The sequence below is a fragment of the Pagrus pagrus genome (genome assembly GCF_965226575.1).
Source record: "Pagrus pagrus genome assembly, chromosome: 20".
Classification (NCBI taxonomy): Eukaryota; Metazoa; Chordata; class Actinopteri; order Spariformes; family Sparidae; genus Pagrus; species Pagrus pagrus.
In genome coordinates, this window is record NC_140207.1 from 6,515,278 (window position 1) to 6,528,967 (window position 13,690).

Genomic DNA, 13,690 nt, shown 5'->3' on the forward strand with positions numbered 1-13,690 from the left:
AACACCTGATCCGGTGGTACAGATGAAATTAAGACACACGTAACATAGTACATTCACTCAAGCACTGTGTTTGTACTTAACGTGAGTAATTCTATTTTATGTTGCTTTATCCTTGTACGTCACTACATTTCAGAGGGAAATGCTGCACTTTTTGGTCAGTAGCTACTTTATAAACTCAGATTATTAATACAAAATATTATCAACAGATAAACTATAATATCTTAGTATATATTGACTGACACAGCAGTTTAAATTAGCTCCATCTTTAGGCTACCAACTGTTTGATGACACGTGCATTAATCATAAGTGATTATAACCAAATTATATAATAATTAACATTTAACTTTTGGTATTGGTATTTTAAGTAGGACTATATTCTGATACTGATACTTATTTAATTTAAAGGGGCACTATGTCGTTTTTGAGAATAAATTTCAAACTCATAATCTTAATATTTACATTATTAATGAGGTAATAATACAAACTCAGAAATATTTATGTTTTCTATAACTGAATAAACAAGCTGTCCAGTTTAAACTCCAGTTTAGACGTCAGAGGGAAACATCTGTCTGTCACACAGCTGTCTGTGAAAGGACACGCCCCCTTTCTTCAAGCCTTTGCTGCCTTTAAGTTCTGTCGGAAAAACGGCAATTAAAAATTCAAGGTGCATGTAAACTACAGCAGTCCATAGGTGGTGATATTGAATTACATATACATTTGAATCACCTAGCTGGTAATACGTCTTGCCTTGATGCTAGGAATTTTAACTTATTCTTAACGCTTTCATGTGGTCGAAAGTGTTGATGTGCACGACTTTCCGTCAAGCCCTGAAGGCAGCGTGTGACGCGTCGGAGCCCTGTAGCCCCGCCCCCCTCAGACGTGCCCCTGTAGTCTCGCATTTCTTCACTCGTATCTGTTGATGTTTCTGGACAAAACGGGGCTTTTTACACGAAGTGACATCTCAGCGAGCAGGAAAACAAACACGGGAACATCCCCACCACCTGTTTCATCCGCTGGACTCTCTCGAAGGTACGTTTTCCGGCGTGTTTCACCGGCTTTGTTGCTCCTTTTCTCTCCCTGTTTGCTGGTTAATTACAGTCATTAGCATCCATCTTGGTAGGAGCTAGCTAATTAAAACCACCGCAGGGAGAAATTGTCCGGCCCTTTAGCCTTTAGCGTGACACCTTTGTTTGTTGTCATGCGGTTTGTAACTTCTGTCATGCCGTACGAGCATGTTATAATTCAAAAACACAGTTATATTTGTGTAATAGCCTGTGTTATAAAATCAATAGGGATAAAGACAACAGGCCTGCTGACTTCAGCTCTTTATTAGTGTTTCTACTTCATGTGCTCGCCCTGAGAAATGTCACATTTCTTTATGGACTGCGGTAGTTTAACTCCCATGAGAGCAGTGCGCATGTTAACTGGTTGTGTCAGATGTTGGGGGGCCAGATTAATCACTGCAGCACTCTCTGCCTAATTGTGTTTAGCTGCTGCAGCATGCACATGTTAAACAGCCCATCATCATCATCATCATCTCCATGGAAACATGGAGTGAAAACACTCATGTCCACTTCCTGCAACACAAAACAAGCGGCTGTATCACAAGTCTCATACCTGACATGTTGCACTCAAGCACCTGAATGCACCACTTTTCCTTTGTAACCATATTACATGACACCTTCCAGGGTTACAAAACACAGGCTGGAGAAATGCATGACTAATGCATGACTCATTATGATTTAATGAGCCATTATTTATGTAGCATGAATTCCTGTTACTCACCATTAACAAATGATAAAGTCACTATGAGTTTATGTGGTTGGTTAAAGGGGCACTCCACCCATTTTTCACATTAAGGACGTCGTATATCTCAGTTTTTGCCTCGAGGCTCAACAGTTTTTGGGCTCGATTGAGGTTTGAAACCAAGCGGGCATATAAAGACAGATGCTGTTGAATTGCATATGGGAAATGTAGGATCCGGTGTTAGAGACCAATAAATTATCATCCCAATAGAAGAAGAACAAGCACGACAACAGTGTGTTGCGCTTGTTCGTCTTCTCTTTCTGAAGGAAGCCTTTCTTAAACTTCAGGTGTGGAGAAACTACAGGTTATAAACTTATTTTTAAATATCTAGGAATGTGAAATTACAGATTATCTTATCTGTTTCAGCCATTACAAGCAGGTTTTTATCAATACCAGCTGAAATATATCCACATCATGCATCCTTATCCGGTGTTTTTGAAGCTTGAAAGACTAAAAGGCAGGTTATCTCGCCATCTTCTGCTTAGATTCTCACCCACATGTCAACAGAGATAATCTCTGGTAACGTTGATAAGTGTCAATCAGATATCATACGCATATACACAATACGATAACCTTCAGTCTTGAAACCTAGAGTTAAATACATGAATTAATGATCCATCAACATAAACTAATCACATAAACTCATAGTGACTTGGTCATTAGTCATGATTAGTCACAAGTTGGCAACAGACAACTTTCCCACCACTTAGTGTTTCCAGGAGAGGTGTCGCAATATATCGGTATTGACAATAACAATATTGATATTGTGTTAATAAAACACACATGATAATATAGTGTGAATAATCCAGATGTTAGGCCTTGTGAATCTTTATCAGATCATCTGGCTGCCTTTTCACTGGTCCTTTATGTAATTGTTCTTTTTATTTATTTTTATTTGCCAAAAATGTATTTGCCAAAAAAGACAAAACACACAGTAAACAAAGGAAAAGATGAATTTGACTGATAGGATTATATTCTTGCATATTCAATAATATTTATACCGTTTGGCCACGTAATAAAGTTCCTTCCAAGTGGTATTATTGTCGAGATAGTTTCTGTTTTTCTCACAGTTGCAAATAACAACAATACAGGACAAAAGCATGAGTTTATCAAATAATTTAGTCTATAACAGGGATGTGAAAGCAGACAGATATGGTGCAAGGCTGCAGATTTTCGTGACAGTGGCAGACAATTAAATGTGAGGGCAAGGTAAACAGGGAAACAGTCCAAACTCTGATGGTTTGGCTTCATAATGAAACTCATCCATTAGCAGGTAATCTGTTGTGGGTTCCCAGAGTTTGTCATGATGAAACAGAAACCCAAGCACACATTTCAAAATCTTGTAAATTACACGGTGCATGTCTCGTCACGCTTCTGCAACCTCTCCAATGAAACTGAAGTTCTGCAGAAGACGCTGTCACTTATGTTTACATGCACAGACAGCCGTTTGGTTTAATAATCCTGTGAAGATAAAATGGTGAACAACTTCCTTGTGGTGTGGTAGATAAGGAAGACGTGAGCACGCTGCCATTTTCCCAACATGAAGTCGAATTAGTGAGGAAAGAAAAAGGGTCTCACTTCCTCTACATTACAGACATTATCACCTAATTCTGACATGTACAAGCAAGAAAAAGGGTCTCACTTCCTCTACATCACAGATATTATCACCCAGTTAGCATGTATAATAAAATGAAGTACATATCAACACTTCTTTATTCACACCATCAAGTAATGATGGTGTGAATAATCCTGGTTTCGAAAGTAAAATCAGGACACAAGCACATAAACTGTGGTCCACCGCTCATTTTTAATTAATGTTTAACTGATGCATGATTTATCATGTTCTAATGAATATATAAATGCGTCATATATCATGAACTCATGTGGCTCAGGATTAATAAATTATGAGGTCACTCGCTATCAGCTTTGTCCCCTGTAACTTAGTTTTTCAGTACAAAGGTGAAACATGTTTTGCTGCAGTATCAAATCAATCATTAATAGACAGTTCACCACATCAACTGCAGAGCCACAAACATGCTAATGTCATGGAAGACGAACGCTGAACACCGTTAATGAAGATTTTGATATTCAACAGATGTGTCGTTGGTTTAATTGCAGGGGGACGTGCTGAATATCAACTCTGTTATTAAAATGACATAAACACGTCCGTCCTTGCATCAATTAGTGTGTTGTTCATGTATTTAGATGAGCATTTATTAGCTGCTTTCAATTCATATACATTACGTTTTACATGCATGAATTGATGCTGTTCACACATGATTTCTTCCCATTAACGTATCGTACTTAAAACTTTAACTAGAGCCTCACTGAGTCATTGACTGCATTGTATTTTTTTGTTTTGCAGATAAGTATTTTACTGTAAACTCTGATTGGCTCCTAGTTTGTGTAATTGGCAAAATGAATATAAATCTCAGGAGATTAAATAACAAAAATCTTGAATAACATGTCTCAAAGCATCAGCTATGTACGTACTTTATGCCTCAAGCTTGCTGCATTTTGTCTTTGTCTTTAGGGCATGTTAACGACCTGATGTTCCATTGCAGTGAAATGAAGTAAGGCTGATGCTTTATTATTTTAATACCCAGTGACAGCAGTTCATGTGAAATGATGCTGTAACTCAAGCATAAATAAATTCCCATTTAGGCCAAACTCACGCATTAATGCACACTGAGCCAAATATTAGTTTTTAAGATCTGTGTCTCATGAGTTTTACATAGCACTGTGTGATTAGGCCTTTCTGTTTGAGGTGATGTCATCCCCAGTCTTTAAAATCTTTCCTGCCTCCTGAACTGTGAGTACTCTACTTTCTCCCAGGTTTGAAGGGATGTCATCTGTGTGGCAGCAGGAGCCTTCAGGTTACTCCCCCTGCCTCGAGATCGACTCCAGCTCTGTGAGGTGCAAAGACAGGATGACCTCTCCGGCCTGGCTGAAGCAGGAACAAGACGAACTGCGCATCATCAAGTGGGAGAACTTCCAGTCAGGAGCCTCAGCTGATGCAGTGCAGGACAACACACCCAGCAGCGCCATGTCTGGTAAGAGCACTCTAATAAAAAGCTTACATACATTTCTTAAAATACACATAATTTTACATAATGGATCTTCAAGTTGTGTCTTCACCTTCCTGTCTTGTCTTCCTTTAGCTGCCTCACATGCAGAAAGCCTGCCCCCCAGGGTGCTGCTGACCATCACTAAGCTCCAGTGCATGCTGGAGAGCAAACAGGAGCGTATCGCTGCTCTGGAGCGACAGGTGGAGGACCTGATGCAGGACCGCAAGTTCCTGAGGAGCCAGATCGAAAACCTCACGAGTAACCGCTCCATTCACACTTTTGCGTCACCCAGTCCAGTGACCGAAGGTTTGTGTCCAAAGTGAAGCTGCAGACTCTGTTTGAGTTAATTATATTTACACCTTACTGCTTTTATTCACGCCATTTGTGTCATTTTTCCACACAGCCCCGAGACCCAGCAAAGTGCAGCAGTCAGAAAGCAAGTCTCGGAAGAGAGAAAGAGCTTCTTGTAGTTCCTCTGACAGCAGTGACAGCGGCTCCGAGGGGTCGGAGTCATCCGAAGTCTCAGCGGCCTCGAGTGAACACAGAAGGAAGAAACATCATAAGGACAAGAAAAGATCGAAGAAAGGGAAGGACTACAGCAGGAAGAGAGGTAATAATCAAACCTTATTATTATAAAGGTAGCAAATTTCAGTTTTGTGTGGTTTATGGCGATTACATCAACATAAAAGACACAAACCTTCAAGTTAAGTGAACCATCACCCTCAGCAGCTGACCATTATTAATCAGTATGCATAATTAAAAGTGCTTTCTTAGTTTGGGTGACTAATCATGAGGAAAAAATGGAAAATGGAAAGACTGAGAACAAAAAAAGCACAACAGGACCAAACACAGCAACACCAACAACAAACATTAATAGGGTGACACATAAATTGGCAGTTGATACAGTTAGAATTGAAACACAAACACACAAAAAACATCATATTTTGGCCATGCTGTATATTTCTAATAATTTCCCAGCCATCTTCATCTCCTCCACCTTCCCCTCCAAGCCGTCCAGCACAATTCTGGCTTCAGAGTGGGTGGAGAAGGAGCACAAGGTCTCCCCTCTCCCCATTGTGGCCCTCATCTCTTTGTATGCAGCAGTTAGCTCTGATATTAGGGCAAAGTCTACGACAGTTGTTTTGTCTACGCCCACCAGATCATCCTGTGCCAGCTGATAACTTTCCATGGCCTCTTCTGGGGTCAAGACTGAAACAACAGAAGAGCTGTTATGATGGTTATTTTGTTCTGTGACAATTTTGCGGTTGCCTTCAAAACGTTTCACCAAGTCTTCAGCCTCTCGATTCAAAGGTTTCAATAACAGGAAACTGACACTTCAGTTCACTTTATATTAATGTGTTGAAATCCCCTGATTAGATGAATGATATGACCAGTAAAACACGTGTTAACCACGGCTAAAGAACGCACTAAACACTCTACACAAAAGTTCATCCACGACTTGCTTATTAGGGTTCATGTTCAGCGTGGTTCTCTAATCACCAGCTGTTGTTGAAACACATATTTCAGGATATGTTTATGTTAATATGTGTAACAATGATGTGTGTGTGCGTGTATAGTGTGAATGTTAGAAAAATGTTAGAAGTACCCATTAAAAGTAATCACACTACTTCACAGTATCCAAAAAGGACATTTATGTTGCAGCAAGGAGCGTACAAATGAACAATAACAAACGCTGTACAGACGATTTACACATTTGCACCATTTCACTGCCCCCCAAAGTGAAATGAACCATCACCCGAAGCAACTGATGAATAACTACATAGTAGCAGTGCTACTGAAGTATCTGTAATTAATGATAATCTAACCATTAGTTACTATTTGACAACAGCAAACAGAATGGAACAAATACCAGTTGTACCAAAATAAAGCATTTTAACCTTTTCAAATAATGTCCAACAACTTTTTTTTAACCAAACATAATGCATAAAAAGATGCCTGGGATAATTTATAACTATTAAATTCCCAGTGAAGTTTATTTTCTCAGTGCACTGAAGTCATTTTGGACATTTTGGACAAAATGTGCCTCTGTTACATCGCACTCATCTTTGTTACAAGGGTTTGGTAACCACACATACATTATACATGTAGCTTACATATTTTGTCACATAAAAGATTTATGTATGTGTACGTAACTTGCAATACCACGGTTCGCCACTGAGCCTGTACGGGCGTACGGCGCCGCCGGTCCTGGGGGCCGGCATTAGTTGGGTGGGATGGAACCGGTGACCGGTGAAAAAGTCTGCAAAAAGCATCCTGCACCACGTCATCTTCTCCACAAAAACGACGAAGTTACAGTCCTGTAAGTACATTATTTTATTTTTGAATGTAAAAATTCCTTACTTCTCAGTGATCCCTCAACCTTAACGTTAATCACTTAACAGAAACTTTGGCGCCACCTTTGCTAACATTAGCTAAGTCTGTCTGAAAAGTGCGCCAAGGTTACAAAACAGCTTTACAGTAACAAGTTAAGGCCGATGTTGAAAAGTGGTGTTCCCAGTAATGTATTAAAGGTGCACTACGTAGTTTTGAGGAAGACATTTTAATCAGATGACTGATTTTTTAAATAAACAATAAACAAACTCAATTTGTTTTCATGACTGAATAAACTGGATAAACAAACTGACCTGAAACACAATTTAATTCATTAAATGTATACTTTGTTTATATTTGGCGGACCCTGCCACCTTTCTAGCTTCAAATAGGTAAGGACAACCACGGATTGATAGTGTGGCGGTGGCTGATGACATATCGCCAAACACTAGTTGGGAACAGCCCTAGTTTGTCACACGTGCCACAGAGAGCCAATCACTGACAGGAGACCATTTGTCCTTTCTGCACTTTGAAGGCAAACAGTCTCCTGCTTGAATGATATAACATCCAAACATGTAACTTCTTCCTGGACATTAATTGTAAAGTCCTTGACTGTAAGTGGCCACTAGGTGGCAAGCATCTGTCGTCACAGATTTGTCTACTTCAGGCCTCTGCACTGTTGATGTTTTATGGAGGATATTGTAAAGATGGAAAACGAGTAGCTATTAGTTACCACCCTGAGGTCTGCAGCCATTTCTGTTGAAGGGATGCTGGGATTTTTGAATGGGAGATACAAACAAAGACTTGACTTAACAGACTTTTGTTTTTCCTGCACTCTCCACATTGTATAGTTTTAAGTGCCATGTGTAAATTGTCTGTACTGTGTTTGTGCTATTGTTTTGACTGTCATTTATGTGCCCTGCAACACAAACATCCTTTTCCAGGACAATAAAAGATACACTGAACTGTTCGACTGTCCTGTCGGTTTCCTGTTTTCAAAACATTTCAATTGAGAGGCTGAAGACTTTAAAGCCATGACAGAATGTTTTGAAGGCAACAGCAAACTTGTCACACAACACAATAACCCTGATAACATATTGGCTGTTTTGTTCTTTCAGTCTTGACCCCAGAAGAGGCCATGGAAAGGTATCAGCGTGTACTGCGGGTGGTAAAGGAAGGCCACACCAAGTCTGCTGCCTACGATCTGGTGGGCGTAGACAGAAAAACTATAGTGGACACAGCCCCGATTTCGGAGCTAAACGCCGCGGACACTGCTGCATATAAAGAGATGCGGGCCACAATGGGCAGAGGGGAGACCCTGTGCTCCTTCTCCAACCGCTGTAAAGCCAGAATATTTCAGGACTGCTTGGAGGGGAAGGTGGAGGAGATGAAGCTGGCTGGGAAATTATTAGAAATATACAACAGGCCCAAAAGATATTAGTTTTGGGGGTTTTTTTTACAGTAAAGTTACATTAACAGCTCATATTTTTTATTAAGAGTTTTAATTATAAATGTATTAACTGTGAATTTATGTGTAACCTGATTAATGTTTGAATATATTATGTTCCTGTACAGAAGAAGTTTTTCTAACTGTCAGTGTCGATGTGTAGTTTTGCTATGACGATGCAGGACTCCTCTGACGTTCTATAAAATCTTTTACACCTTCCTCCTGTTGTGCTTCTTATGTCATTTCCCATGTTTTTCTATGATGATTAGCGGCCGAAACTAAGAAAGCACTTGTAATTATGCATACTGATTAATAACTCATGGCAAAAACATTCCTGGATCAGTCCCTTTATTCACATCAGCACCAAAAGTTCATGGGGGCTATTCTGGGCTGGGACACATCCTCCGTTCAAGTTTTGTGTAAATCTGTTCAGTAGTTTTTGTGTAATCCTGTTGACAAACCAACCGACAGGTGGTAACATAACCTCCTTGGTGGACGTAATAATCATGAAGGATACAAAACTTTACTTTAGGGGACAAAAATAGCAATGAATATGGACGTAACAATGAAGTAAAGTGCTATTTAGCACCTTATTCAGAGTTAAACTGGAACAAAAAGCAAATTATCGTTACGTGGATTTAAATATATCTAGCAGCTAATCAGTAGATAGTAGATATATATCAGAAAGTATATGTCTGTTCATATGTTACCTGTCATTATCTATTATAAAGGACTTGATTCAGAGTTATTCAGTATCTAGCAGTTAATTACTGAGTCATTCCTCATTCGTTCCTTAGTAACTACTTAAGATTTTGTGTACTGGATTGTAAAATGAAGACAGTTTTAAAGGTGCACAATGTTGTTATGGGGAAGATCTTCATTGACTAAAAGCAAACAAACTGACCTTAAAGGACAACACAGTTTCATACTGTTTCACTTTGTTTATATATGGCGGACCCTGCCACCTTTCTAGCTTCACAAAGTGTTCTTAGGACCTTATTTTCCTCTGAGAACAGCTCATTTATTCAGTCATGGAAAATGACTTTGTATTATGACCTCATTAATGTTGTAAATATTAAAATGCTGAGTTTGGACTTCTTCTTTAAAACAACATAGTGCCCCTTTAATGGATCCTAGCTGACAATGTGTTTTTCTCAGATTATTCAAGTCATTACCTGTTTCATTACCTATGTTGAAAAACAATCCTATCATCAACACATTTTACGTTTTCCTCCTGCTCCACTACATTTCGGAGGGAAATATTGTTCTTTTTACTCCACCACATTTACCTGACAACTAATTAATTATGCTGATTATTGCAGATGAAGCCTCTTGACAGCACAGGAAGTAGTTATAATTAGCTTCACCTGCTACAACATTACTGCTCATTGATCAATAATTATAATCCAGTAATAAAATGGGCCATTCTTCATAATGAGTACTTTTATGTTTGGTACTTAAGAAGATGCCAGTTCTTTTACTTAATTAAAATTTTGAGTGCAGGGCCATTAATTATAACAGAGAATTTCTACACTGTGCTACTTTTACTTGTATAAAATACAGCTGGAAAATTTGTATGAAATTACAGTAAGCTAAATCTTGTATATGGGGATTAAAGTATTTAAAATAAATTTGTTTCTACTAATGTTCATTGGAAATTAAGACGGTCTATAAGTTTGACAATGTTAATATGAACACAGCAAGATGAAAAAACACTTCTTTTAAAGTTTTTTAAGTTGTTCCCTTAAACTTTTATCCCTTTTGCACTTGCCAAAGAAGATTCTGAATATGTTTCATTACATCTGTCATAACCACAGTACTCATTGTTAATTTCACATGCCCTGTCATTTTTTTCCCCCAGCCACCGGTGTCCAGTACGTCATCCACCGCTACAAACAAGTCCTGTCAGCCTTCATCAAGAAGAAGAGCATGAGCGAAGCCTTCCGTCATCTGGGAATCGACCGAAACACCATCGCCAACACGGCGTCGATCGCTGAGCTCCATCTGGCCGGCATAGACATGGTCCCCCTGGTGGGCATGTTTCGCCAGGGAGAAGAGACTCTGGTCAGCTACGCCCAACGGTGCACCCTGGTCATCGACAGCGACAGCGACCTGTCCAGGAAAATAGACCAGATGAAAGCCAACGGCGAGCTGCTGCCCATCTCAGGGAAAAGGCCGAGGATATTGCATTCTCACCTGCCGCAGCTGGGGGGCGCTGCAGAGAGCATTTTAATAGGTTGATGATAGTTTCGTTGCCGTCACAAAATTATGCTCTTCTGTTTGTTTTTCCCTCAATCTGAACGGCTGGATTCAGACGTTTAATGTAGCAAATTTTGCATTTTTTATGGTTGAATTATGTGTCAAGGGGAACAAACATGTTAATTATTTACAGTATATGCATTTCAGTATCCACTTCAACACATTTAGGATGTATATTTTGTACTTGATAGCCATAAAAATTATCCACAGCTGCTTTCACTAATGGAAAATTATGGTGATGATTATGTTTTTTTTATTTAAGAGCAGGAGTGTGTGTAGTGTTAGAAACACCCACAAGATGGCAGTGCTCACATGTTAGATTTATGTTCACTACTCTTGTCATTTACTCCAAAATGGTGGATTTTCTTTTTCCCAGCACCTAGTTTTTGATGAGGGTGTGATTCATGGTCATGGACTTTGTGAAAATAACTTTTGTTGACATTAACCTGTGATTCATTACGCTGTAACTGAACAGAGCGACTTTAAAAAACTGCATTTGATGCAAAGTGTGTTGATGTTTCTGGACTGCCAACAAATGAAAATGAAAAAACACTGTTCATACACAGATCTGAGTTATGTTGCCTTTGTTTTTAAGTGTGCTTTATCATATCAAACAGCTGCACATGACCTTTTATAGAGCTGTTGAATCTGTAACCTTTCAAGGTTACTTTCAAGGAGTCGACATCACTTAATCCCAGGTTGGTAAATTAGTAAAACAGTAGCATCAAATAAAGAAAATAGCACCAAATCCACGCAACAATCAATTTTTGACATCCCAATTATCAGAATAAATGTCTGTGTTCCAACTCAACGTTTCTTTAGGTCCAACTGTCACTTTTATGTTGTGACAACGCTGTATTCATGGTCGGTTAGGTCCCGAGCACAGCGAGATCCGAGACACTAACGCGCCTTTTATCCCCATTCAAGTCTCCCTCTGAGTCAGTTTCCATCTTGTTACATCTCTCACTTCGTTTCGTCTCGCTACGTCCGCTGTGCTCGATATGCATTGTTAGGTTAAAGCAGTGTGATGTTGGGAAGGCGGCAGTCGATGATGCAAAATACAAACGATCGATTCCCTTCAAATGCATTACAACTAAAGTAACAAGCCTGTTTTGAAAAGGAGTAAGGAGTAGAAAGTTCAGATACTTGTGTTTAAATGTAGGGAGTATAAGAAAAAAAGTTGTCAGACAAACACTCAAGTGAAGTAAAGACACGTGTTTGTACCTCATTACTTCCCACCTGCGGTTAGAGTGAGGACAGTCCACCGTCATATACATGTAATGTGAACGTGGTATGACATATTGTAGAAATGCTGATATGGCACATATGAAACGTACAAATCCGTTTGCAGAAACGTGAAATGCCAACATTTCATCGTGCCGACTGCTGCTTGACCAGAGGAATGGGCAGCGCCACATGTGCAGACAGATGGGGAAGCTTAGACATCCTCGGGCGACGGAAAGTGTCAGTGCGAAGTGTCGCCACCGCCTTCCCCGCTGTTTGCTTTTCACGTGGAGTGACAAATTACTTGTGCGAAGCCATTACAGGGGGCTGCACCCGGGCTGTGTATCTTTGCATGGGACTCTGTCACTGTCACTCCCCATTCTCACGCCGGCTATCTGCCTATCCTATCACATCCCAATCTGTCCGTCCCCTCCCCCTTTAACCTCCCGCCCTCTTCTCTTATGAACTCATTCAGTCGTCTCTCATTAACCTATCACTTCTTCCATCCTTCCTCTTTTCTGTCCGTCTCATTGTTTCAGCCCCAGAAAGAAAAAGATTTTGGAAGGTGTAGAAACATTTCATGCCAGCAGAGGCGACCGCGAGTGACCTAAAGTTCTTCACTCCGCCTGTTCACAGCCAGAGGGGACAGGTGCATGCTGGTCTGCTCAGCAGCGTGAGGTGAAAGAAAAAGGGTGGGTGTATCTCATCTCTTCCCACCTCCCGAGGCGTGCAAATGTCACTCCCGCTCTCCTGGTCGCCAGTACGAGACGTGACGGCAGCTTTCCTGAAAATCCTGAAATGAAAAAGGACACTTGAGAGTAAGGAACGGGGTGTTCTCGAGGTATATGGCTATTTCATTTCTGCACACGGCCGCCCTAAAACAAAAAAAGGGGGCCACAAAATTCAGCCTCCAGAGTGGCAGCTGTGGATTCGCTGCTAATGACTCGGGGCGATGGAGCTCGGAGCTGAAGGTGGAGATGGGATGTGGGCCTAATCGAGCCTGAAGCATTCTCTCCTCCTCCCCTGGCCTTTTGACTCACACTGGTGTGGGGCCAGCTGGGACTCCATTTTGTGTCTTTCCTGGTTGCATACCACGTCATTGCGGGGGGGCGGGGGCTCCAAATGCCTGATGGGTACAAAATCAACCCCCTCCTCCTCCTCCTCCTCCACCTCCTCCTCTTCCCTGTCCAGCTTTGATCCTGACCTTGACAAAAAAGGAGCATCTGGACGTTCTCACAGAGAGGAGCTTGTAATAACCACCAATCACCCTCTTAATGGTGCAAGTAAAATGTGTTTGAACTGGCGAGTTGGAATGGGCCGGGGTTATGTTTTGTTGTTACACCGACAGTGTGTGCCCAACCTGCTGAGTAATAAAAGGCCTCAGACATATTATATAAAGGATTACAAGGCTTGTAATGGAGCACAAGAGCTCAGACTTGAGCAATTGATTTTATGCTCTCTGGGGGAAATAGTTCTCGGTTTGAGAAACACTGACTGTAATGTCACTTTTTCGCAATGACTGAGCTTAGTGCAGGATATTGAGTAGCCAGGTGTG

General features: G+C 40.5%; 1 protein-coding gene across 3 annotated transcripts; it reads left to right on the forward strand.

Annotated features, from left to right (window-relative positions):
• Positions 1 to 723: 723 nt before the first annotated feature.
• Positions 724 to 11,478, forward strand: LOC311249711 (uncharacterized protein). 3 transcript variants are annotated; one of them, XM_084340971.1, is made up of 6 exons: positions 931 to 1,029; positions 4,340 to 4,379; positions 4,642 to 4,859; positions 4,968 to 5,180; positions 5,278 to 5,484; positions 10,514 to 11,478. In XM_084340971.1, exons 2-6 carry the CDS (start codon positions 4,357 to 4,359, stop codon positions 10,891 to 10,893), a joined length of 1,041 nt encoding a protein of 346 aa, XP_084197097.1. In that variant the 5' UTR covers positions 931 to 1,029; positions 4,340 to 4,356; the 3' UTR covers positions 10,894 to 11,478. The 3 variants fall into 3 exon arrangements, with proteins under 3 accessions (XP_084197096.1, XP_084197095.1, XP_084197097.1); XM_084340970.1 differs by lacking the exons at positions 4,340 to 4,379; positions 10,514 to 11,478 and adding an exon at positions 8,324 to 8,871 and having other exon boundaries at positions 724 to 1,029; XM_084340969.1 differs by lacking the exon at positions 4,340 to 4,379 and having other exon boundaries at positions 734 to 1,029.
• Positions 11,479 to 13,690: the final 2,212 nt, after the last annotated feature.